Raw genomic sequence first — 23,762 nt, 5'->3', positions numbered from 1 at the left:
AACAAATTACATGACATACAAAAAGTGACAGGCTTTGGAGACAGCTTTATAGATGGCTAAGAGATCAACAAAATGGGGACTGTCACCACCGTTTTTAATTTTTTTTTTTTAACGTTTATTTATTTTTGAGACAGAGAGAGACAGAGCATGAACGGGGGAGGGGCAGAGAGGGAGACACAGAATCTGAAACAGGCTCCAGGCTCTGAGCTGTCAGCACAGAGCCCGACGCGGGGCTCGAACTCACAATCCACGAGTTCATGACCTGAGCCGAAGTCGGACGCTTAACCGACTGAGCCTCACCACCGTTTTTATAGGGGTACTTCAAATGTGTCGATACTCAAATCTTGGCTAGCCTAAACTGCTGGGACCAAGAAACAGTAAAATTATATATCAAAGGAAAAATAAGCACCTCACCGATTTGGACTCAGGAGAGAGATGAATCTGAGTTGGTAAGATTTGATTAGACAAGATAGAGGTATGAGACTGTCAAATATAGACAGTAACCAGAACTGCCCTAATAGCTTTCACGGCTAACGAAGAATACTGGCAGGGACTCCCACGGCAGCTAACACTTACCAACTGACCACATGCTTTGTGCTGAACATTATGCTGAATACTTTACTGCATATTATCCCTACTTTATGGATTAGGAGACTGGGGCTAAAACAAGCTTAAGTAACTTACTCAAAGTCACACAACTAGATAAGTGTCAGAGTGAGGACCCAGCCAAAGTCTGTGTGATGCTAATCATACTCTGCTTATAAATTCTGACGAGCATAATTAATTCCTTATATACCTCATATTTCTGGAGAACTTGGGAATCCTATTGTCTTGAGAATTTTATCCATCTTGTAATCATTTTAGCCCCTTGGTTTGCCTAGTAAAACCTCCTGAAAGAGTTAAAAGGTAAAAATTTAGGCTTAACCAATGATCACAAATTCTAAATAGAATCAGTTTAATTAACTAATTAGTAAAGTATTATCAGAGACTCAAATGGTAATAAAAGAGAGAGAGAGAGAAAGAGAAAGAGAGAGAGAGAGAGAGAGAGAGAGAGGGGGAGGGAGGTAGGGAGGGAGAGAGAGGGAGAAAATTCTTGGCACTCTTAACCTCGATCTTGCAGAAAGGCCCACAGACATACTCTGATATACCTCTAGAAACCAGGGGACACCTGGTTAGTGAGTCTGCAGAATAATGTGGATTAAGAAAGAAAAGCAATAAACAATTCAATGGTGATTTCTTTGGGATGTGATTTCTCTGTAGAAAAGAAGAACTTTGAGATTCATACGTGTTTTATGGTAATTAGAGTAAAGTGTTTTTATTCAGGGAGAATAAAAGATTCTGATTAGTGCTTTGAAAACAGACTTTTTGATAGTGAACTAAAATTCAAAATAAGAAAGGATTCCTAATTTGGATCATCTGTAGCAGTGGATGGGAAGGACACTGTTTTTACAATCTATTCTCATCAGATTTTAATTGTTCTAACCCACAATGACATAAAATTAAACAAACCTCAGTGATGTCCTTACAAAATTAAAATGGACTGTCGGAAATTATGGCTTTTGTTGTTGTTTTTGTTTTGGAAATTATCTTTTTTAAAAGCTGGACACCCAGGATAGATTTCATTTCAACAAGGATTAATGATTTGTACCAAAAAAATTTTATTCCAAGTAGCTAGCAGAATGTGTTTCATATTGTTTTCCAAAACCATGATTCTAGTCCTTATTAGCTAGCCGTGTGATCTAAAGAAAAATCACCCATCCTTCTGTAGCCTTCGTCTTCTCAACCAGATAGTAGGAATAATACCACTAATTCGCTTCAGTTTCTCCAAGTTTCCATGGTCCCCAGGAAAAGAGAAGTCCAAGGTTAAAAATCGACGGAGTGCCAGTGAGTCCAGCAGCTGTTCTGTTGGAGCAGAGGCCCCATCTGGGCCCCCCATCAGACCAGAATGGCAGTGTCTTACCATTATAGATGGTTCTTAGTGACTTTAGGAACAATAGCCCTCAAACTCCTCTCAGTCCGGCAATAATGCTTCTGCCTCCCATAGGTCAGAGTCTAAATCCTTTAATTTCAACTCTTTGTGCTCAAATTTCTTCACTCTTGCTTCAGCTCACTGTCCCTAATAATGGTACCATATGCATTATCAAGCAGAAGGCTTTTGGTATGTTAGCCCAGGGAGCCTGTCTCTTTGGGAAACTACTGAAGAACATCACATTATATAAAAATCTACTCCTTATTGTAGGATGTGTGGGAATAACATGAAAAAAATAAGAATTTTTTTGTAAATAGTAAATATTTTAATCACATACACATAATTCATTATCACCGATTGTCATTTTAGAGGACTAGGACACACAACATTCTACAGATAGCATCATTATAGAGAACACATTTGACTACTTTAGGATCTTTAGAAGTGCCACATGTGATCACAAAAGAAAACCATTCTTAAATATAGCAAATTGAAGCAATTCACTGTTGATCTTGGGCAAGTCACTTCATTTCTATAGATTCCCTGTTCCTTAGGATAAAATGAAAGGGTTAGCTCTGGTGATTTCTAATAAGCTGCATAAAATACTTTTTTCCATGAGACCTGTATCTTACTCCCTACCGCATCCCACCACCTTATGGTAAAGAAGAGGTGAATCCCCACAGCCAATACTACAAGAAAAGGTCATTGGCCATGCAATCAAGGTGAGCACCCCCACCTTCACTAAAGCAGAGATCAGACTGCACTCCCTCCTTCCACTCACACACCCAAAGTACTTTACAAGGCTATGGTGTAATTCATAGATTTCTGACATTTAGTTAAACCTGGTTTTGCCAATACATGAATATTTTGTTGCAGTGCTACTCCAGGATATGCTGGAGAGACAGAAGAGACAGAAAGGAGTGGGGAGTTGTGGTAAGGTCTTGTTTTCGTAGCATGGGGGGCAGAGATAGCAGCATCTAGTGAAATTCATTCCACATGGGTCAGCTCCCACCAAGAGACTGATCGTTAGAAATACTGCTTATTCCTCTTTTACCACCTAATCCTTTATTCTTCAATTTTTCCAACATTTTGTGGTGAAAAATCACAAAGACAAAGTAAAGTTTTAAGAATTATACAGTGAATATATATGTGTGTGTATATATATATATATATATAATACAGGGGTATATTAAAGTATTTTATTCAGGGAGAATAAAACATTCTGATTAGTGCTTTGAAAACATGACTTTTTGATAGTGAACTAAAATTCGTACGTGTGAACTAAAAGATATATGTATATTTCATTCTTTCTCATTGCCACGTAGTACTCCATTGTGTATATAAACCACAATTTCTTTATCCATTCATCAGTTGATGGACATTTAGGCTCTTTCCACAATTTGGCTATTGTTGAGAGTGCTGCTATAAACATTGGGGTACAAGTGCCCCTATGCATCAGTACTCCTGTATCCCTTGGGTAAATTCCTAGCAGTGCTACTGCTGGGTCATAGGGTAGGTGGATCCTGAGAAACTTAACAGAAACCCATTGGGGGGGGGAAGGAAAAAAAAAAAAAAAGAGGTTAGAGTGGGAGAGAGCCAAAGCATAAGAGACTCTTAAAAACTGAGAACAAACTGAGGGTTGATGGGGGGTGGGAGGGAGGGTAGGGTAGGTGATGGGTATTGAAGAGGGCATCTTTTGGGATGAGCACTGGGTGTTGTATGGAAACCAATTTGACAATAAATTTTATATATTAAAAAAATAGTATTGGATTAAAATCTGAAGTATAAAATATATATATATATGTATACATATCATATATATGTACATTATATACATATATATATCATATATGCATGTATAAAGATTCTGCAATTACTAACGATTTACTAAATGTGCTTGATCTAGAAAATGTGCTTTACCCAGAAGGTTCATTTATATCCCTTCTCAGTCAATCCTGGCCCCCATTTTGGCTCCCAAAGGCAAACACTGATCTGTTTTCACCACAGATTAGTTTTGTTTGTTCTAGAACTTGTTGCTAAAGCAATCGTAAAATACATTCTTTTGTTTTTTACTTCTTTCACACAATCTCATGTTTCTGAGATTCATTCATGTTGCTGCATGTATTTTACAACTATATAGCAGTTTATCCATCCATTCTTCCATTGAGAAATATTTGGGCTATTCTCAGATTTTGCTATTATGAATAAAACTGCTATGAACATTCTTGTGCAGGTCATTTTGTGGACTTATGTTTTCAATTCTCTGGGGTGAATACCTAGGCGAGGACTTGGTAAGCCAAAGGGTGAACGTATGTTTAGATTTTAAAGAAACTGCAAGACCTTTTCCTAAAGTGCTTTTACCATTCACATTTCTAACAAGGAAAATCCAATATGTGACATCCACGTATGCCTTAGAATCCTACAATTTGATGGTATAATTTTGGCTTTAAGCAGCCATATGCATATTTTCTAAATTATAAGGAAAAAAGTAAAAGCAGTACTTTATATTTACCAACCTATTTATTATTTATGGTGCTGTTCCTCTTTCTCGAAGATCCATTTTCTTGAGTTTCCATCTGATACCATTTCCCATAAGCCTGGAAATCCTCCCTCAATCTTTCCTATAGTGCAGGTCTGTTGAGTTTTCTTGGTTTTCACTTATCTTTATATATCTTCTTGAAATATCATTCTTGAAAATTCTTTTTGCTCATTCTTGAATTCTGGGCTAACAGGGTTTTGTTTGTTTTCCTTTCAGCATTTTAAAACTTGTGTTCTGTCTTCAGGACTCTAATATTTCTCATAAGAAATCAGCCATCATTAGTACAGTTGGTCCCTCTCTATGTAATGGGTAATTTTTCCCTGGTTACTTTCAAGAGTTTTTTCTTTATAATTGGTTTGTAGTCATTTCCCTATAAATTGCGTAGGTGTGGTTTCCTTTGTATTTATTCTGCTGGAGTTTAGCTAGATTTTTAGAAACTGTAAATTTATTTTTTAAAAGTTTAGGGAAATTTTAGTCATATTTCTACCAACATTTTTTCATTATTTTGTTTATTTGATCCTCCACACAACATTGTGTGTGTGTGTGTGTGTGTGTGTGTGTGTGTGTGTGTGTGTATCATCCTCTGTCCCACAAGACAATGAGGCTCTGTTAATTCTTTTCAATCTATTTTCTCTCATTTTCAGATTAGATCATTTCAATTGACCCAACTTCAAGTTCATATTTCCTTCTCTGTCATCTCCAATATTCAACCCACTCAGTGAATGTTTTTATTTCAGATATTGTACTTTTCAGGGCTAAGATTTTCATTTTACTTTCTTTAATTTTTTTTAGTATATTTTTAACGAATTTTTTAAATGTTTATTTATTTTTGAGAGACAGAGTGTGAGTGGGGGAGGGGCAGAGAGAGAGGGAGACACAGAATCCAAAGCAGGTTCCAGGCTCTGAGCTGTCAGCACAGAGCCTGAGGCGGGGCTCAAACTCACAGACTGTGACATCATGACCTGACCCAATGTCAGACACTTAACCAACTGAGCCACCCAGGCACCCCTACTTTCTTATAGTTTCTATTCCTCTACTGATATTTTCTTTCCATTTATTATGAGCGTATTTTACTTTCCATATTTGAATATAGCTATAACTTTAAAAACTCTTATCTATTAATTCCAACCTTTGGGTCATTTGGGGTTGGTCTCATTGAATGCCTTTTCTCTTCAGTATAAATCATTTCCCGGTTTCTTCCTATGACTAATAATTTTAGAATATATCCTGAACATTGTGAATGATACACTGTAGACACCCAGGACTTTGTTATATTACCCCTACAGAGTATCAACTTTTTTGTTTTTGCAGGCAGTTAACCCCAACAAACTCAAACACCAAACTGCCCTAAAGTGAGCAGCAGCTGAAATCTCTTCAGTTCCTTCAGCCTTAGCCAAATTGCTTGGAATCTGCCCTCATATGCTTACTTCAAAGATTACTCAGAAATTTGATCAGAATTTATACGTAGAGGGGCATCTGGGTGGCTCAGTCAGTTAAGCGTCCAGCTCTTGGTTGTGGCTCAGGTCATGATCTCACAGCTTCATGGGTTTGAGCCCCACATTGGACTCTGTGCTGGCAGCACAGAGCCTGTTTGGGGTTCTCTCTCCCTCTCCCTCTCTCTCTACCCCTCCCCGTTTTGTGCTATCTCTGTCTCTCTCCAAAAATAAGTAAATAAACGTTAGGGGAAAAAATAATTTATACACAGAATCTGGGTCTTCTCTTTGTAGATCTCTCCTTTCCAGGATACCCTCCTTACTTTCTGGTTACTGTTGTTGAGGCCAACTCGGTCCTCTGATTCTACAACCAGTAATGCTGCAGGTTTCTGTATACATTTCAGTAGCATTGTGGTGTATGGTGCTGACACGCTGGCAATAAAAACATTAAAAATAGGGAATTATTATTTAGAATGGCCAAATTATGGAAACAGCCCAAGTGCCCATCAGTAGATGAATGGATAAAGAAGATGTGGTATATATATACAGTGGGATATGATTCATCCATAAAATGCAATGTTGCCATTGCAACAACATGGATGGATCTAGAGGGTACAATGCTAATAAATGAAATAAGCCAGAGAAAGACAAATACCATTTGATTTCACTCATACGTGGAACTTAAGAAACAAATGAACAAAAGTAATAGAGAGACAAACCAAAAAAACAGACTCTTAACCACAGAGAACAAATAGATGGTTATAGAGGGGAGGTGGATGGGGCGGATGAGTAAAATAGGTGAAGGGGATTAAGAGTACACTTATTTTGATGAGCATTGGGTAATATACAGAATTACTGAATCACTATATTGTACACTTGAAACTAATATAACAGTGTAAGTTAACTACACTGGTATTAAAATGCAATTTTTAAAAAAATGGAAATTCATCTAGTGTTATTCCCTTCTTCCAAGTGTTAATTCTCCTTCAATTTCTGCTGGCTTTTGGTCACTCTCCAGCACCTCCATGTAACTGTTTGTTTTATATTTTTCCCAAAGTTCATAGTTGTTATATGTGGCTAGCTACATTGCCATTATCCGAAGCAGAATCTTCCCTCTTTTCCTGTGTATCAACAGAAAATACAGATGAGTCTAGTATAAATGTCAGGTACTATGGAAAAATGAAGGTGGTCTGTGATTCACACTGATGCACGTTTTTCCCTCTGATTAAAGATTAAAACTACAAAAAACTTCTATAGTAGTACTTGATAACACTTTGAGATAATAGATTTTTTTTTTCTGTGATATCTGATATGGCAGCCACTAACCACATGGGCTATTCACTTAAAATGTAGTTGTTGTGACTGGGGAATTGAATTGTTTACCTTAATTCTAATTAATTAATTTAATGTAACTACTCTTGGCTAATGGCTATGACACTGAACAATAAAACATTATCTGATCTGGTCTTCCTGTTTACAGATGGTGAACCAGCAATCAGGGCTCCCAGAAGACGTCTATATATGGCCACTAGTTGCAAAACCAGGATTCGAATTCAGCTCTCCTTATTCCTAGTCTGAAGTTTCTTCTACTCTGTAGAAGAGACTACAAAACACCAGGCCTGGAAGAGGATACCCAAAATGGGTAATGGGTGAAGCAATGATAAAGCAGAACTTGAAAAAATTAGCTGGAGAATGGAACAGCTAGGGGCAGAATGATTTGCAAATATATCAGACATTACACATACATACTCATGTATTCACTGGGTTTGCAATTTCTTTTGAGGCAAGAGCTATTTTATCAGTATGAGAAAAAGAGCTTTTTATAAGTCATTACAGGCTCAAAAGCTCTGGCTCAGCTAATTTGTAATACAAAGTACAAAGAGCACAATCAAGAAATTGATGTCCTATCTCCATTCCTCACAAGTGTCTACTTTCCAACTCTTCAGTGATTTGAAGAGTTACAGCTTAAGAATCTTATTTGTTTCTTAAAAGCCTGTAAGATACACACCACTGAAAAGATTGCCAAGCATTCCCCTCCTGAACTTAATACTCCCTATGAGGACATGGTTCTCTGCTAAACTGGAATGCTTTTTACCTTTTAACCTACACTCCTGTACTACTGGAAGTAAAATAATTATTTCACTACATTCTTTGCCTCTGTCTCTCTCTCACCCACTCCCCCCCACAAATTTTTGTGTGGATTTCATACTAATATACTAATATGCACAGTATAGAAAATACTGCAAAAAGGTCCAAGAAAAATAGCATTGTTTTCAGAGAACGAGCTGTGGTCACGATGATGTCATCAAAAATTGTCTAATTAATTTCCTGTAGCTACATCCTAAAGGAAATCTAGAAGGATCAATTTTCTCAAAAAGTCAAGTAGTCCTTTGGCAGGGAGAAGGACAGGGGCAGTAGCAGTTTCTGTAAACCCACACGTTCATAAATTGACAATGATTATTATTTATCTTTACTTTTCAAAATCACAAAGAATGAAATTTCATTTTAAAAATCTTCTATGTCGGGGCGCCTGGGTGGCTCAGTCGGTTGAGCATCCAACTTCAGCTCAGGTCATGATCTCACGGTCCGTGAGTTCGAGCCCCGCGTCGGGCTCTGGGCTGATGGCTCAGAGCCTGGAGCCTGCTTCCGAGTCTCCCTCTCTCTCTTCCATCTCCCCCGTTCATGCTCTGTCTCTCTCTCTCAAAAATAAATAAACGTTAAAAAAAAAATTTAATGGGGCACCTGGGTGGCTCAGTCGGTTAAGCGTCCGACTTCGGCTCAGGTCATGATCTCACGGTTTGTGGGTTCGAGCCCCGCATCGGGCTCTGTGCTGACAGCTCGGAGCCTGGAGCCTGCTTCGGATTCTGTCTCCCTCTCTCTCTGTTCCTCCCCCACTTGCACTCTGCCTCTTTCTCTCTCAAAAGTAAATGAAGATTAAAAAAATCTTTTTTCATCTTTTATGTGATAGATATTATCAAAATATAGTCTTCTGAATGTAAACTCTAGATTTTAGTTACTGACACAAAGTAGCTGCAGAAAAGGAGAGTAAACTTAGTTGGTATTTACAACTGGGCTTCCATAAGTCTTCCTCTCCAGCTCTGAATAAAATGAAGACCACCATTCCTAAGAACCAAGATGATGAAAGCACTCTTTACCTCCTATAACCCTCAATGTTTTTCCTCCAGGCTGATAGGCATTTATGGACACTGGACTGGAACACGGCAGATGGCTTACCAGAATATTTGGGCCCCTTGAGGGCAAGAACAATGGCACATTCACCTTTATACCCAAAGGCATTATAGCATCTGGGGCATAGTAAACATGTGTTGAATGAGTGAATGAATGAGATTATAGATATAAATAAGCTATTCTCCTCTCCCTCCAGAAGCTGCCAATTACACAATGGGGAGAAGAGCACCATTACAAACAAATGATAAGTGCTATAACTGAGATATCACTAGAGGCTACACTTTGCCAGTCAATTTGAAAAAAAAAAACAAAAAACAAAACCCAAACTAAAAGACTGATATCAAGTGCTTACAGGCTTAGAACAACCTTTTGTGTGTACAATTTGGGAAAATCTTTTAATTTAAAATGTGTATAATAGCTGTGCACCCAGGAGTCCCACTTACTAGACACTACTCCTAAATGTATATAAAGTGACTTGTACAAGGTCTTTTTTGTTGCGACCATGTTTGTAAAAAGAAAACAAATCTCCCTGAACATTCCATCAGCAGATGAGTGGTATATCCATAATACATAGCACTACACAGAAGTTCAAAAGAATGTGGTTGATCTACATGTGCTAACATGAAAAGAGGTTTAAGACTATTAAGTAAAAAAACTATTTGTAAAACAATATCATATTTTCACATATGAAAAACAGAACCCTAACAGAAAATGGGCTACAGCCATGCTGCCTAATACAAATATAATAATTTAAACTTTCTAGTAACCACATAAAAATGTAAAACAAGAAAAGTGGAATTAATAACATATTTTATTTAATCCAATGTATCCAAAATATTATTATACTGCAGTCAATGTAAAAACTTAGTAATGAGATACTTTGCGTTCTTTGTTTTCATTGTAAGTCCTCAAAGTTTAGTGTGTATTTTACATTTACAGCACATCTCAATTCAAACTATTCACATTTTAAATGCGAACAGCTACATGTGGTAGCAGCTACCATAGTGGGCAGTGTAGATCTAGAAGGGAAATTCTTCAAACTGGCAACAGGGGTCACTTCTGGAAAGGATAACGTTTGACTCTAGAAGGGAAATTCTTTTTTTTTTTTTTTTTTTTTAGTTTTTTTTTTTTAACGTTTATTTATTTTTGAGACAGAGAGAGACAGAGCATGAACGGGGGAGGGTCACAGAGAGAGGGAGACACAGAATCTGAAACAGTCTCCAGGCTCTGAGCTGTCAGCACAGAGCCCGACGCGGGGCTCGAACTCACGGACCGCTAGATAGTGACCTGAGCCGAAGTCGGCCGCTTAACCGACCGAGCCACCCAGGCGCCCCGTAGAAGGGAAATTCTTCAAACTGGCAACAGGGGTCACTTCTGGAAAGGATAACGTTTGAATCTTTTACATCAATAATTAATTCATATATTACTTACAAAATGGTAAAAACATAAGAATGAAAAACAAAGTGGTATGGGAATATAAATGTATGAGCAAATTGACCTGTTCCAAGGGTTGTTGAATATCTGGGGTCAAGGAGGAAAACCTGGGAAAAATAAAATTTTAAAATACCATTTACAATAGAGAACTAATGGTTACCACAGGGAAGGTGGATGGGGGGTGGGTGAAATTGGTGAAGGGGATTAGGAGTACGCTTATCATGATGAGCACTAAGCAATGTATAGAATTGTTAAATCATTATATTGTACACTTGAAGCTAATATAACATTGTATGTTAATTACACTAGAGTTTAAATATAAATAAAATACTGCTGAATTAAAGGAAAATAATAAAATATCATTTACAATAAAAGGCACATGTGCACACGCACACACACCTAACACCTAAGGATAAAACTAAAGGAAATTATGCAATAGTTCTACACTGAAAACTATAAAACATTGCTGTAATAGATTTTACAAGGCTTAAATAAATGCAGAAATATACCATGTTCATGGACTATTAGATTCAAATATACTTATAGATTCAATGCTATCCTAATCAAAATCCCAGCAGGATATTTGAGTGAAGGAAAGGGGAACAATAAGCTTATTTTAAAATACATATATTTACTTACATGTATATAAATGTAAATAACCTGGAATAGCCAAAGCAATCCTAAAGAAAAACAAAGCTACTAGAATTCCAGACTCATTAAAAAGCTGCAGTATTTAACAGTCTCTTATGCTTTGGCTCTCTCCCACTCTAACCTCTTTTTTTTTTTTTTTTTTTTTCCTTCCCCTCCCCCATGGGTTTCTGTTACGTTTCTCAGGATCCACATAAGAGTGAAACCATATGGTATCTGTCTTTCTCTGTATGGCTTATTTCACTTAGCATCACACTCTCCAGTTCCATCCACGTTGCTACAAAAGGCCATATTTCATTTTTTTCTCATTGCACTGGGTGTTGTATGGAAACCAATTTGACAGTAAATTTCATATATTAAAATAAATAAATAAATAAATAAATAAATATAAATAAATAAATAGACGTTAAAAAAATACTTAAAAAAAAAAAAGCTGCATTAAAGCAGCTACGCCACTGGAGTAGGCAAAGAAATCAACAACACAGAAAAGAGAGTCCTTATATACCTTACACCTGACTTACGACAAAAGGAGCATACAGTGTGGTCTTGTGAATATATGGTTCTGTGTTAATTGGATATGTATATGAGGGAAAAAGCTGAACTTTGATCCCTACCCCAAACCAAACACAAATGTAAATTCCAAGTGGCAGGAGACCTAAATGCAAAAGGTAGAACAGTAAAGCCTCACAGAAAAATATTTTGATGACCTTGGGATATACAAACATTCTCTTAAACAGAACACAAAAGGGATTAACCATTAAAAAAAAAAAAAAAAAAAGGATTGGTAAAGTGGGCTTCACCAACATTTGTATGATAATGAGTAAAAAGGTAAAACTTTTTAAAAGAGCTTTCATGGTGCAGAGGCAATTTAATGAAACCCGAATACGGAAAACATTGCTGAGGGGTCAAAGATGGGGTCTTCTGTGCAGACCCGAAAAGACCCGAAAGAGTAAAGATACGGAGGGGAAAGTATAAGGCACATTTAACAAAGTATGACAAGCAGGCTAGTATGAACAGACGCTAAGGCGTGTGACATACTGAGTGGCTGAAGCAATGGGAAAAGGTTATGAAGGGGGTTAGACTTTATCCTGAAGGCAAGAGAAAGCTGTCAAAGGATTTTAGGCAGGAAAATTGTGTGATCAGAACTAAATTTTTGGGGGGTAACTCATAGATCTCTGTAGGTGATGGATCAAATCGAGAAGAAACTAGCATCAGGGCAGAGGTAAAACAGATTTCACAAATTACAGTATTTACATTTTCCAGTATGACAAGAAGTACGCAAAGCTACCTAGTAAATAAATAGCACTTTTTCCAAGAGTGTTGAGTTTACTTGACTATCTGGGGGAAAACAATTTTACACTGAATTAAACTCTAATATTACATAGGCATGTGCAACTGCACGTGACTCATTTAAATGATGGTGCCAAAGATAATGCCAATAATAACAATAGCACCATTTTTGAATTCTTATTGTGTCTTAGGCACTGTGCTAAGAAAACACTTTACACGAACTCATTTGATTCTCACAACAATAAACAAAGTAGTTACTACTAGAATCGCTTCCTCTATGTAACTACACACACAGGGACGCCTGGGTGGCTCAGTCAGTTAAGCGCCTGACTTCAGCTCAGGTCATGATCTCACAGTTCGTGGGTTCAAGCCCCACATCAGGCTCTGTGTTGACAGCTCAGAGCCTGGAGCCTGCTTCGGATTCTGTGTATCCTTCTCTCTCTGCCCCTCCCCAACCAGCGCTCTGTCCCTGTCTCTCAAAAAATAAAATAAAAATGTTAACTACACACACAGAGTTATCTACTCAGATATTTGTGTTTCCATATACCTTGTTCTTTTTATTTTTTTTTTTAGTTTTATTTATTTTATTTTGAGAGGGGGGAGGGGCAGAGAGAGAGGGAGAGAGTGTATCCCAAGCAGGCTCCATGCTGTCAGAGCAAAGCCCGACGTGGGGCTCGATCTCACAACCCTGGGACCATGGCCTGAGCCTAAATCAAGAGTTGGACACTTAATCAACTGAGCCACCCAGGTGTCCCTTTTTACTTTTTATTTATCTGCTATTAAGGCTTCACATCCTTTATATTGCTGATGATGTAACTTGGTATAACTACTTCAGAAAGCTGGTAAAAATTAATAAGTCTAAACGTATGTATGAAGAAACATTGCTGATGTTTCCCGAAAGACATCTACAAAAATGCTTACTAGCAGCTTTTTCATAAAAGCCAAACATTAGAAATAACTCACATGTCCATCACACCTAGAAGAGTTAAATAATGTTCAGAGTCACATGGTAATAAGTGTCAGAGCCAAAGTTCAAGTTTGTCTAATACTGAAGTTCACATTCTCAGGCACTGCACTACACTTGAAAGAAACTACCTAGTTAACGGCGGCAACTTCAGGCTATGCTCATAGGTCCAAGCAGTTGAAACCTCTCCTTTACTTGTAGGAGAGTACGTGGTAGGAAGAGTGGGAAGTTCTACAACAGTCCAGGCAAAAGATGGCATGGTGGAAGGGAGGACCCAGAAAAGAGGTTGCCAGAAAGAAGAGAACCCGGGAACAAGCCAAAGGTGAGAGTTAGGTGGCTTGGCAACAGGAGGACAAACAGCGAATGCAGAAATAGGCACCGACTGAGGGCTAAGTTAGGAATTGAAGGTGGGTGTCCAGGAAGCAGTTGGATAAAGAAATATGACACCCAGGAGAGAAATCAGACTGATGAAAAAAGCTTCAGAGTCATCAGCATATTTGCATATCAGATTCCTAAATAGAGAACAACATCTCTAATACAGTATAATTTATGCACTCATCTGGCAATTAATATTAGCTCATAGGAAGGTCTCTATGGGCACCTGAAATTAATTTTCAAACCATTAGAGCAGATAGAAGGTTAGTTAGAATGAAAAATTCCTGTGGAGAAGGTATCACCTCCCCTATTAAGTTTCTGAGAGTAATTGTATAAAAGAAAAACCTACTGCTTTTTAAGTACGTGGACAGAGTGGTTTCAGGCTGTTACCTCACTATTTGAGAAAATATTAAAATATACTAGAGCCAAAGATATAAAATGCAGAAAGATGTACCTTGGTATCCTCATAACCACACCATTCACAGTGGTTAGCTTTTGCTTCAAAAGTCAGTGTCCTATATTTTATTTCAATATCAAAATAATGCAAAAGGGAAACCAAGGTACATTTTGAGGTCACAGATACAATGTAAGAGTAGGATAATCATAGAAAGCACATTCTCTGATGGGGCACGTGGGTGGCTCAGTTGTCTGAATGTCCATCTCTTGATTTTGGCTCAGGTTATGATCCCAGGGACATGGGATCAAGTCCTGCATTGGGCTCCACGCTGAGCATGGAGCCTGCTTAAGATTCTCTCTCTCTAAAAATTAAAAAAAAAAAAAAGTACATTCTCTAGCTTTTTGTACTCAAGAGGAAGAGTGATTCTTTTGGGGAGAGTTCTCAGAGTTCCACCAGTGCAAAAGTTAAGAGAAAAAAAAGGTAGAGATGTAACATAAGGAAAGAAATGCACAAAACTATCATTATTTGCAAAAAATTTCCATTACAAGAAAATTCACAAGAATCAACAAAAAATTATGAGCTATGAGAGAATTTTCACATGCGCCAAAACATGCAAAACATGTAAAACAAACACCTTTCCTATATATCATCAGTACCTAGTTTGTTTTGCTTTGTTGTGTTTCCTTAAGATTTTATTTTTAAGCAATCTCCACACCCACTGTGGGGCTCAAACAACCCCAAGATCAAGAATTGCATGAATCAAAAACTGAGCCACCCACATGCCCCCATCAGTACCTAATTTTAGAAACCTACACACAATGGAAAGAAATATCCTATTTCCAATGAGATACATTAAATATCTAGGAAAAAATTGCATTGAATTGTGTAAATTCTTTATATATTTTAGATCTTAATCCCTTATAGAATATATCATTTGCAAATATTTTCTCCCATTCAGTAGGTTGCCTTTTTGTTTTGTTTGCTTTTCTTTGCTGTGCAAAAGCTTTTTTTCCTTTTTTGATGTAATCCCAATGGTTTGTGGGTTTGTTTTTGTTTTTTTTGGTTTTGCTTTTGTTTCCCTTGCCTTAAGAAACATATCTAGAAAAAATGTTGTAGCCAATGTCAGAGAAATTATTACTTGTGCACTCTTCTAGGACTCATTTAGGTCTTAAATCCATTTTGAGTTTATTTTTGTATATGGTGTTAGAAGTGGTCTAATTTCTTTTTTTTTTTTTTTAAGTTTATTTATATAGTTTGGAAGAGAGAAAGATGTGGGAGGGACAGAGAGAAAGGGAGAGAGAATCCCAAGCAGGCTCTGCACTGTCAGCACAGAGCCCAATGCAGGGCTCCAACTCACAAACCAAGAGATCATGACCTGAGCCAGAGTCAGACATTTAGGTGACTGAGCCCCACAAGTGTCCCAGAAGTGGTCTAATTTCATTCCACATGTACAGTTTTCCCAACATCATTTACTGAAGAGACTGTCTTTTCCCCATTTCATATTCTTGCCTCCTTTGTCATACTTTAATTGACCATATAAACGTGGGGTTATTTCTGGGTTCTATATTCTGTTCCACTGATCTATGTGTCTGTTGTGTGCCAGTACCATACTATTTTGATTACTACAGCTTTGTAGTATATCTTATAATCTGGAATTGCGATATCTCCAGCTTTGTTTTTATGTAGCCCTAAAAAAAAAGATGAGACCATGCCATCTGCAACAACATGGATGGAGCTAGAATGTATTATGCTAAGTGAAATAAGTCAGGCTGAGAAAGACAATTACCATATGATTTCACTCATATGTGGAATCTAAAAAAACAAATGAGTAAACAAACAAAAAGCAGAATCAGAACTAAAAATACAAAGAACAAACTGATGGAAGCCAGAAGGGAGGGGATGGATAGGGAAAATGAGTCAAAGGAGTGGGAGATACAGGCTTCCGGTTACGGAATGAGAAGTTGCAGGAATAAACTTCACAGCCATAGGGAATATAGTCAATGATATTGTAATAGTGTTGTGTGGTGACAGATGGTAGCTACACTTGTGGTGAGCAGAACATAATACATAAACTTGTAAAATCACTACGTTGTACACCTGAAATTAATGTAACATTGTGTGTCAACTATATTCAAATAAAAATAAATAAATATGGAAAAACTCTCCCTAAAAGTATCGATCGCTGAAGGGCATACAAGGTAAAATGCAAGAGCAGACCAGGCTCCTGAACAGAAGACCAACTATTGAAAGGACATCAATTTATCCATGATTAATATGTAAATTTCATACAATTCCAACAAAAATACCAATGGAAGAGTCTCCAAAATTCAACAAAGTGATTTTAAAGTTCATTTGGGGGTAGTGAGGGAAGATAAGAATATTCTAGATTTTTTTTTAAAAGAATAATGTCATGAAGCTTATAGCAGATATAAAATGTGCAATAAAGCAACAATAATTAAAACTGTGCATTAGAACACAAATTGTCCAACAGCTCACTGGGCTGATACTGCAAGGCCTAGTATCAGATCAATATTAAATAACCAACATCAAAAAAAAATACATAAAAAATAAAATCATCAAATATCACAACAGAAAAAAAAGGATGAGTATTCAAGCTTTTTGTAAAAGAAATTTTTAAAAATAGTCAGCCCCAGGGGCACCTGGGTGGCTCAGTTGGTTAGGCGACCAACTTCAGCTCAGGTCATGATCTCGCAGTTTGTGAGTTCAAGCCCCACATCGGGCTCTGTGTGGACAGCTCAGAGCCTGGAGCCTACTTCAGATTCTGTTCTCCCCCTCTCTCTACCCCTCCCACAGCTCATGCTCTGTGTCTCTCTGTCTCTCAATAATAATAAATAAACGTTAAAAAAAAAATAGTCAGCCCCAATAGCAATTAAAGAAATGCAAAGTAAAACAGCAATCAATATACCACTTTTTGGTTTTACTTATCAAGCTGACATTTTAGTTTAAGTTATTTATTAGTTAGTAATTCCAAGTGTTGGCCAGTGCAGGGAAATAGAACCTCTGATACATTGCTGGTAGGACGGAAAACAGATATAGCCTTTCTGAGAGCTATTTAACATTAAGTATCAGAAGCCTTAATACGATTTTTCCAAGCAAGCCCACTTTTAATAATTTAGCCAAAGGAAATGATGAGAAATATGTTCAAAGATTTATCTACAAAGATGTTTTTCCAGATTTTATAATACCAAAAATTTTGAAACTAAATATATAACAACAGGGGTAGAGATGAAATAATTTGTGATAAAACCATACGACTTCAGTAGAAATTTCATAAAATGCAGAAATGGGGGCGTCTGGGTGGTTCAGTTGGTTAAGCGTCCGACTTTGGCTCAGGTCATGATCTCACAGTTTGTAAGTTCAAGTCCTGCATCAGGCTCTGCAATGGCAGCTCAGAGCCTCTGCAATGGCAGCTCAGAGCCTGCTTTGGATCCTCTGTCTCCCTCTCTCACTGCCTCTCCCCTGCTTGCTCTCTCTCTCTCTCTCAAAAATAAATGAGATGAACATTTTTTTTATTTAAAAATAAATAAACAATGCAGAAAGGTAAAAAATTAAGTGGAAAAAATTAACAAAAAAACAAGTTATAAAAGTATCATAGTAGGATTTCAATTTTTCTCTGAATAAACAATTACATGTGCATATTTGCTAAAAGATTATACCCAAAATATTGAAAGGATGGTAGGCTTATGGCTGGTTATTTTCATGAATTTTTTATATAACTGGGTGAAATTAATAACTATTATTTTTTTAAAAAACTAGGAGTCTGTGACTAAAACAAACAGGATGGTACAAAATAGTATCAGACCTTTGTTAATGGTATGAACTATCTTATCCCTCATGACTGATATGGTGACCAGGTTTTAGAACCCCGCACGCCAATTTCTACATCTCACTCAGGGGCCAACTTGAGTTCCACCTGTTTCACAAAGCTCGCCCAGGTCTATACCTGGGAGTCTCTGTCTCCTCTGGAATTCGAGAACCTTGGCAGCGATTAAAGAGAATGCTCATTATTTATTGCTCAAGCACTGTATTAATAATACTTTTGTTATATTCAAGTTCTGTCTCAAAGAAAACATCAGCCCTTCAAGAGGAGAGACCCCCACACCCATTGTCTAGACCCAGAACCCTCAGCACAGTGCTCTACGCATGTTAGGTGCTTTGCGAGCAGGTATCACACTTCACTGAATTACATCACAGAAGACTGGCCAACTAAAACTTTGAAACTGAATGAAATACGCATTACTGCAATAATTTCTTTGTATGTTCCTTTAAGTTCTAGTAACTCCAGTCTTAAAAACCATTGGCTGGTTTCAGGGATGTGGGAATGAAGATTCCCAGTTTAATGCAGGCAGAGAAGCAGCAGCACTCAACTGCAACCTTAAAAATTAAGGGACAAGGTAAGAAAAAAGCATTAAATTTTCAAGAAAATGAATGGTACCCTAGGATTCCAGGGGCAAACACAACAGAAGAGACACCGTGAGAGAAAAGAGGAATTCTACAGGTGAGTCTAGAAATCAGATAAATACGCTTTGGCAATACAGAGCAGGGGCATGGGCTAGATAGAACATCCCAAAACAAGGCTTCCCCTGTGGCCGATGCTAACCGGCAACCAGAATGGGCAACAGTGAAAATGAAATAGTCAGGAGGGGGGTGTAAAAATTATTCCAGTTTTGATAATGAGAAACTTTGAAGAGAAAATTAATGGGAAAAAAATAAAATTAATGGGATTTTCAGCTTGGAAAAGGAGAGGCCACAGGCCATTAATTATGGCTGAACATTCTCTGTCTAGTCCCAGAGGGGATAAAATCAGTCTTACTTATACATAAGAAGGGTTTCCCAAAAGGCAGGTTTGTGAACTAGTGTGGTGGTGAAGTAGAGGCCAAAAGAGGGGGAGATGGAGTGGCTGTGGCAGGCAGAAATTTGAAGATGGGAAGATTTGGGGAGGCAACTGGTTCTAGTATTATCTCAAGGTCCCTTCCATGCTTATAATTTAATGATTTCTTATTATTATACAGCAAAGGTTTATAAAACCCAGATAACACAGGCTATAGAAAATTACACTATTAAGAAGAGGGAAGCCAGAAAATTTTCACTTCTCCTTTTTAATACCTATGATAATCCTATGCCCTAATTACAAGTCTTTGGACCCAATTCAGTAATTGGGCTAATATATATGCATCCCAAAGGTCAGGACAATAGAGTACAAATGCAGCTTTTGACATATTTATAGACATGCGAGCCTTCACTAAATGGCCCTATTTAGACAACTATGCTGGTTTAGTTCTTAAACCTCGCTCTCACTTAATGCCACCAGTATATCTGCATCTAGAAGTCCGATCCCTCTTTTCATTCCCTTAACATGGAGAAGTCAGATTATCTGGCTTTTAAGAACTGTTTGTAAACTAAGAGTAAATAAACAAAGAGAAAAGTCTTTAGTATTATTTTGAGAATAAAATCACCTGAAGTCCATCTCCCTTGAATGATATATTTTGGCAGCTTTCAAAGGCTTTTTTCTGACATCCATGGATGAGAGAGACTTTATGGAAGTCTCTCCCATTCCCAAGGGGAGATTCCAGCACACCACTGAAACAAAGGTTTTTTTTCTTCCCCAGTTCGCTCCTAGTGACTGACCGTGTTCTAGAGACTTGAAGATGCTGAGTCATTTAAATAATATAATTAATCTCTATAATGTCCCACAGTGAAATTCTAAGATAACTAAATATAATAACTAAATATACTTCCCAACACATAGATTGATTCATAAATTTGTTATTACCTCTCCTATTACCCTCCTCTTGTTAATAATATTATAGTATAGAAGCTACCATTTATGGAATTCCAAGTACCATGTTAGGCACTTTACATATATATATTATTTATAATCCTATCACAGTTGCGTATGGGATAAATACAATCATTATTTTCTAAATAAGAAAACAGAGGCAAAGAGGAATTAAGGAATAATTTCCCCAAGATCTCTGAGCCAGGAAGTACCAGAACAGTTCGCTCCAAACCCTACCCTCTCTCCACTTGGCAGGCACTTTCTCATCATGCTGCATCTACTGGATACCAACTCTCTGAGAAGATTACATTCCGTTTCTCTAATAAAGATAGACAGTATTCTTTATCATTATAATTCATGTCTCTCAATCAGACTTACTATGCTTCTACCACCTGAGTTAAAAGTCCATCAAAGACACAACATGAAGAGCTTGCAGTAAAAATACCCCATCTCAAATAAAGCAAATGTGTGTTTCTTTAACTTAATGGATATATCATGAAGATACATTTTTTGTTAATTTTACATAGGTCTCTTCCTTTCATATCTGAATTGAATAAGAGCAATGTATCTGACAATGCAGGCTGTTAGATCCTGAAGTCAGGGGCCAAGTCTTATCCATCTCTGTACCCTTAAGGTCTATATGTGGTAGACATTCAATACCTGATTGGTGATGAAAGAGTCAATGATCATCAACTTCTAAAAGCAACATTTTAGGGTGCCTAAAACATTTTGAACGGCAAAAAAAGACTCCATGTTTCCAAAAAAATGTATAAGGTCTGCAGGTAAACTTCCTACCTCTCGATCCTTGAGTTTCATGGCGAGCACCAACTGGTGCCTGTGGTTAGTGAGAGCCTCCCGATAATTTCCTTTGGAGAAGAATGCAGAGCCCAGATTCCCATGAGCTCGGCATTCTCCTGTCTGGTCACCTGGGTTGGATTTTAAAAAAAGATAAAATTTCTCTAAGTTATAGTGTTAATTATAATTTGTAATGCCCATATTAATTTAAGAACCATAGATTTACTAGCTAAGATTTCACTTCCCTTCTTTTAGAAAAGTACTTGCTTCTTCTCCAAGACTCTATGTAGTAAGTTATGGTCCTAGAACTCGAATCTCTGGACAGTAACTGTTGTTATAACATACAACTACAGTCAGGGATGTAGGGGTCCTAGAAATGAGAGGATAAAGAACTTGACACAAACCAGCTGTTAGGAGTCAGCTCAATGCTCTGCTAATGACCTCTGGATCTGAACAACCATCAGCTTGTTGATTCAGTGATTTAACTACAAACCTACTACGATGTGTTGCTTCTTTGCAAGTATGCTGATGGCAGACTTACCGTGTCTCTGCTCTTACTGCAACCCTGCAAGTCACTGAATAATCGCTGTGACAACAACCGTAATCATAAGCCACATGCATTTTACAAATGAGGAAATGGTAGCACAGACAGCTGAGGCAACTTGCAGAAGGTCATATGGCTAGTAAGCGGCAGAGCCAAGGTGCTAAACTCAGCAGTCTGGCTCCAGAGGCCCCACTCCTAACCAGTGCACTGTACTACTGCCTCTGACAAAATGCTGACGCCTCCTAAGGGAGGCAAAAATTAAAATTAAGATGAAAGATTCACCCATCAATACTATCATTTGGGATATTAAATCTGTGAGCCCAAATCTCTGAAGAGGGCAATGAATATGTTAATCCACATATCTTGGCCTTTGGGGAGCCTTGGTATCTTGTTATAAGAAAAGCGCTGGAGACCTAAGCACTCTAAAACACAGAATGTTCTAGAGACGCACTCACTTTTCATTGCATGTGGTATCCCTATCCATGTCAGGCTAATCAGTTTTCTTTATTTCCTTTCTGTACTGAAATAAAAGACAGAAGCATACCCTACCTAAGGTCTTGGCTACATCCAAGTCCTGCTGCATGTATCCAGTACTCTTCTCTGTGTTTCCAAGAGACCAGTAAGCACTGCTCAGGGCAGAGAAAACCGAACCTCTCAGTTTGAGGCTGCAGGTGCCAATCTTGAGAGCAGCTTCTAAGACAACCACAGAGGCGCCATGATGGCCAGCTGTCAGGAGTTCCTGCCCAACCACAGATACGACCACAAAGGGGCTCTTGTCCAGTTTCATTTTCTGAAGCTGCTGATAAGTGGGCTCGAGGGAGTCTGGGGAAAAAAAAATGGAAAGGAGAATGTAGGATGATATACAAAACAATCTTTTGTAATATGCTTTAAAATATTTGTTTGTCATACCTTTTTATGGGCTATTTTGAGTACAAACTCTTCAACCTTTACTCTAGCACTACCCTCAGTGTCTGCTTATACATAGGACTAGGTAACCCCAATCTTAGTCCGGTAATTTCCTTCTCTCCACTGCACATGCATATACCACACTCACCTTCCCTTCCACTCTTTCTTTGAATATGATGTGCCACTTTCCCTGAACAGTTCTCCCTCCTCTGTCCTGCTGTCCTCTCAAAATCTTATAAGCTCAAAATCTTATAAGAACAGTTCTCCCTCCTCTGTCCTGCTGTCCTCTCAAAATCTTATAAGCACCTGGGTGGCTCAGTCAATTAAGGGTCTGCTTCAGCTCAGGTCATGATCTCACGGTTCATGAGTCTGAGCCCTCCATCAGGATTCTCTGTCTCCCTCTCTCTCTGCCCCTCCCCTAGTCACACATGCTCTGTCTTTAAATAAATAAATAAACTTAAAAAAAATCTTACAAGCACACCCCTCAAGTTCTGACTCTACCACGTGGTATTCTCAGGCCCTCCAGCCCACATTACTCTGTATCTAAACTTCTGCCACATTTTTAGAGTTAATATTGCAGAGTTTGACCCCTAACTATTTTAGACTTGTTCCATGTGTGTTAATTTTTAAGACATTTCCCTGGCTAAATCTGAAGACCGCTGTAGGAGTGTTTAAAGGTTTACGGTAATTCCACAGCAATTGGCACAATGTGGGCACTAACTTGAAAACTTACCATTGCCACACCATTGCCGCATAGGTGATAGTCCCTAACCCATCTGGCATTCAATAAATGTTTGTGCAATCTGAATCTGAATGTCTGATTAATAAAACTCCATCCACCTTTTCCCTAGATGATGCAATAAAAGACGCTCTCCCAACAAAATCTCCATCATCCTCACTGCAGCCCAGTGTCCACTGCTGCTTCTAAGATGAGTATGACCAAATAAAAAAGTATTAGGGCTCCTGGGTGGCCCAGTCGGCTGAGCATCTGACTTCAGTTCAGGTCATGATCTTCACAGTTCATGACTTCAAGGCCCATGTTGGTCTCTAAGCTAACAGCTCAGAGCCTGGAGCCTGCTTCGGATCCTATGTCTCCCTCTTTCTCTCTGCCCCTCCCCTGCTTGTATTCTGCCTCTCTCTCTCCCTCTCTCTCAAAAATAAATAAAACATAAAAGAAAACAAATTTTAAAGTATTATCAGTTTTTGCCGTGGTGACAAATGAAACCATAAAATCATGTGCATTTGCTAAGATAAGACAGAAGACAAAATTAATGTTAATCGCGTTTTATTTTCATGTGGTGTCTGGAAAGGACAGAGACTAGGGGTCAGAAAGCCACGAAAAGATTCTTTCCTTCTGAAGCTAGGTTTGAATGTGGATGACCTCTAAGTGCCTTCTCCCTCTTCTCCTATTTTTTCAAAAGACAATTGCAGAGCCAATGGCTATAACCCTACACTGATGTGGCACTTAGAACGCATTTG

At 38.0% G+C, this 23,762-nt stretch overlaps 1 protein-coding gene across 3 annotated transcripts in view; it reads right to left on the bottom strand.

The window, feature by feature from the left end:
* TTC28 (tetratricopeptide repeat domain 28) overlaps window positions 1-23,762 on the bottom strand; it is a 626,414-nt gene that overhangs the window by 276,242 nt on the left and 326,410 nt on the right. For all 3 annotated transcript variants that reach the window (XM_042962136.1, XM_042962137.1, XM_042962138.1), the window contains 2 exons: window positions 21,927-22,199; window positions 20,834-20,964 (listed from right to left, as the gene is read on the bottom strand). In XM_042962136.1, coding sequence (XP_042818070.1) covers window positions 20,834-20,964; window positions 21,927-22,199 — 404 coding nt within the window. The remainder of the gene's footprint in view (window positions 1-20,833; window positions 20,965-21,926; window positions 22,200-23,762) is intronic.

Source organism: Panthera tigris, chromosome D3 (assembly GCF_018350195.1).
Source record: "Panthera tigris isolate Pti1 chromosome D3, P.tigris_Pti1_mat1.1, whole genome shotgun sequence".
Lineage (NCBI taxonomy): Eukaryota > Metazoa > Chordata > Mammalia > Carnivora > Felidae > Panthera > Panthera tigris.
The sequence above is the reverse complement of the archived record's forward strand: the minus strand, read 5'-3'. Positions and strand labels throughout refer to the sequence as shown.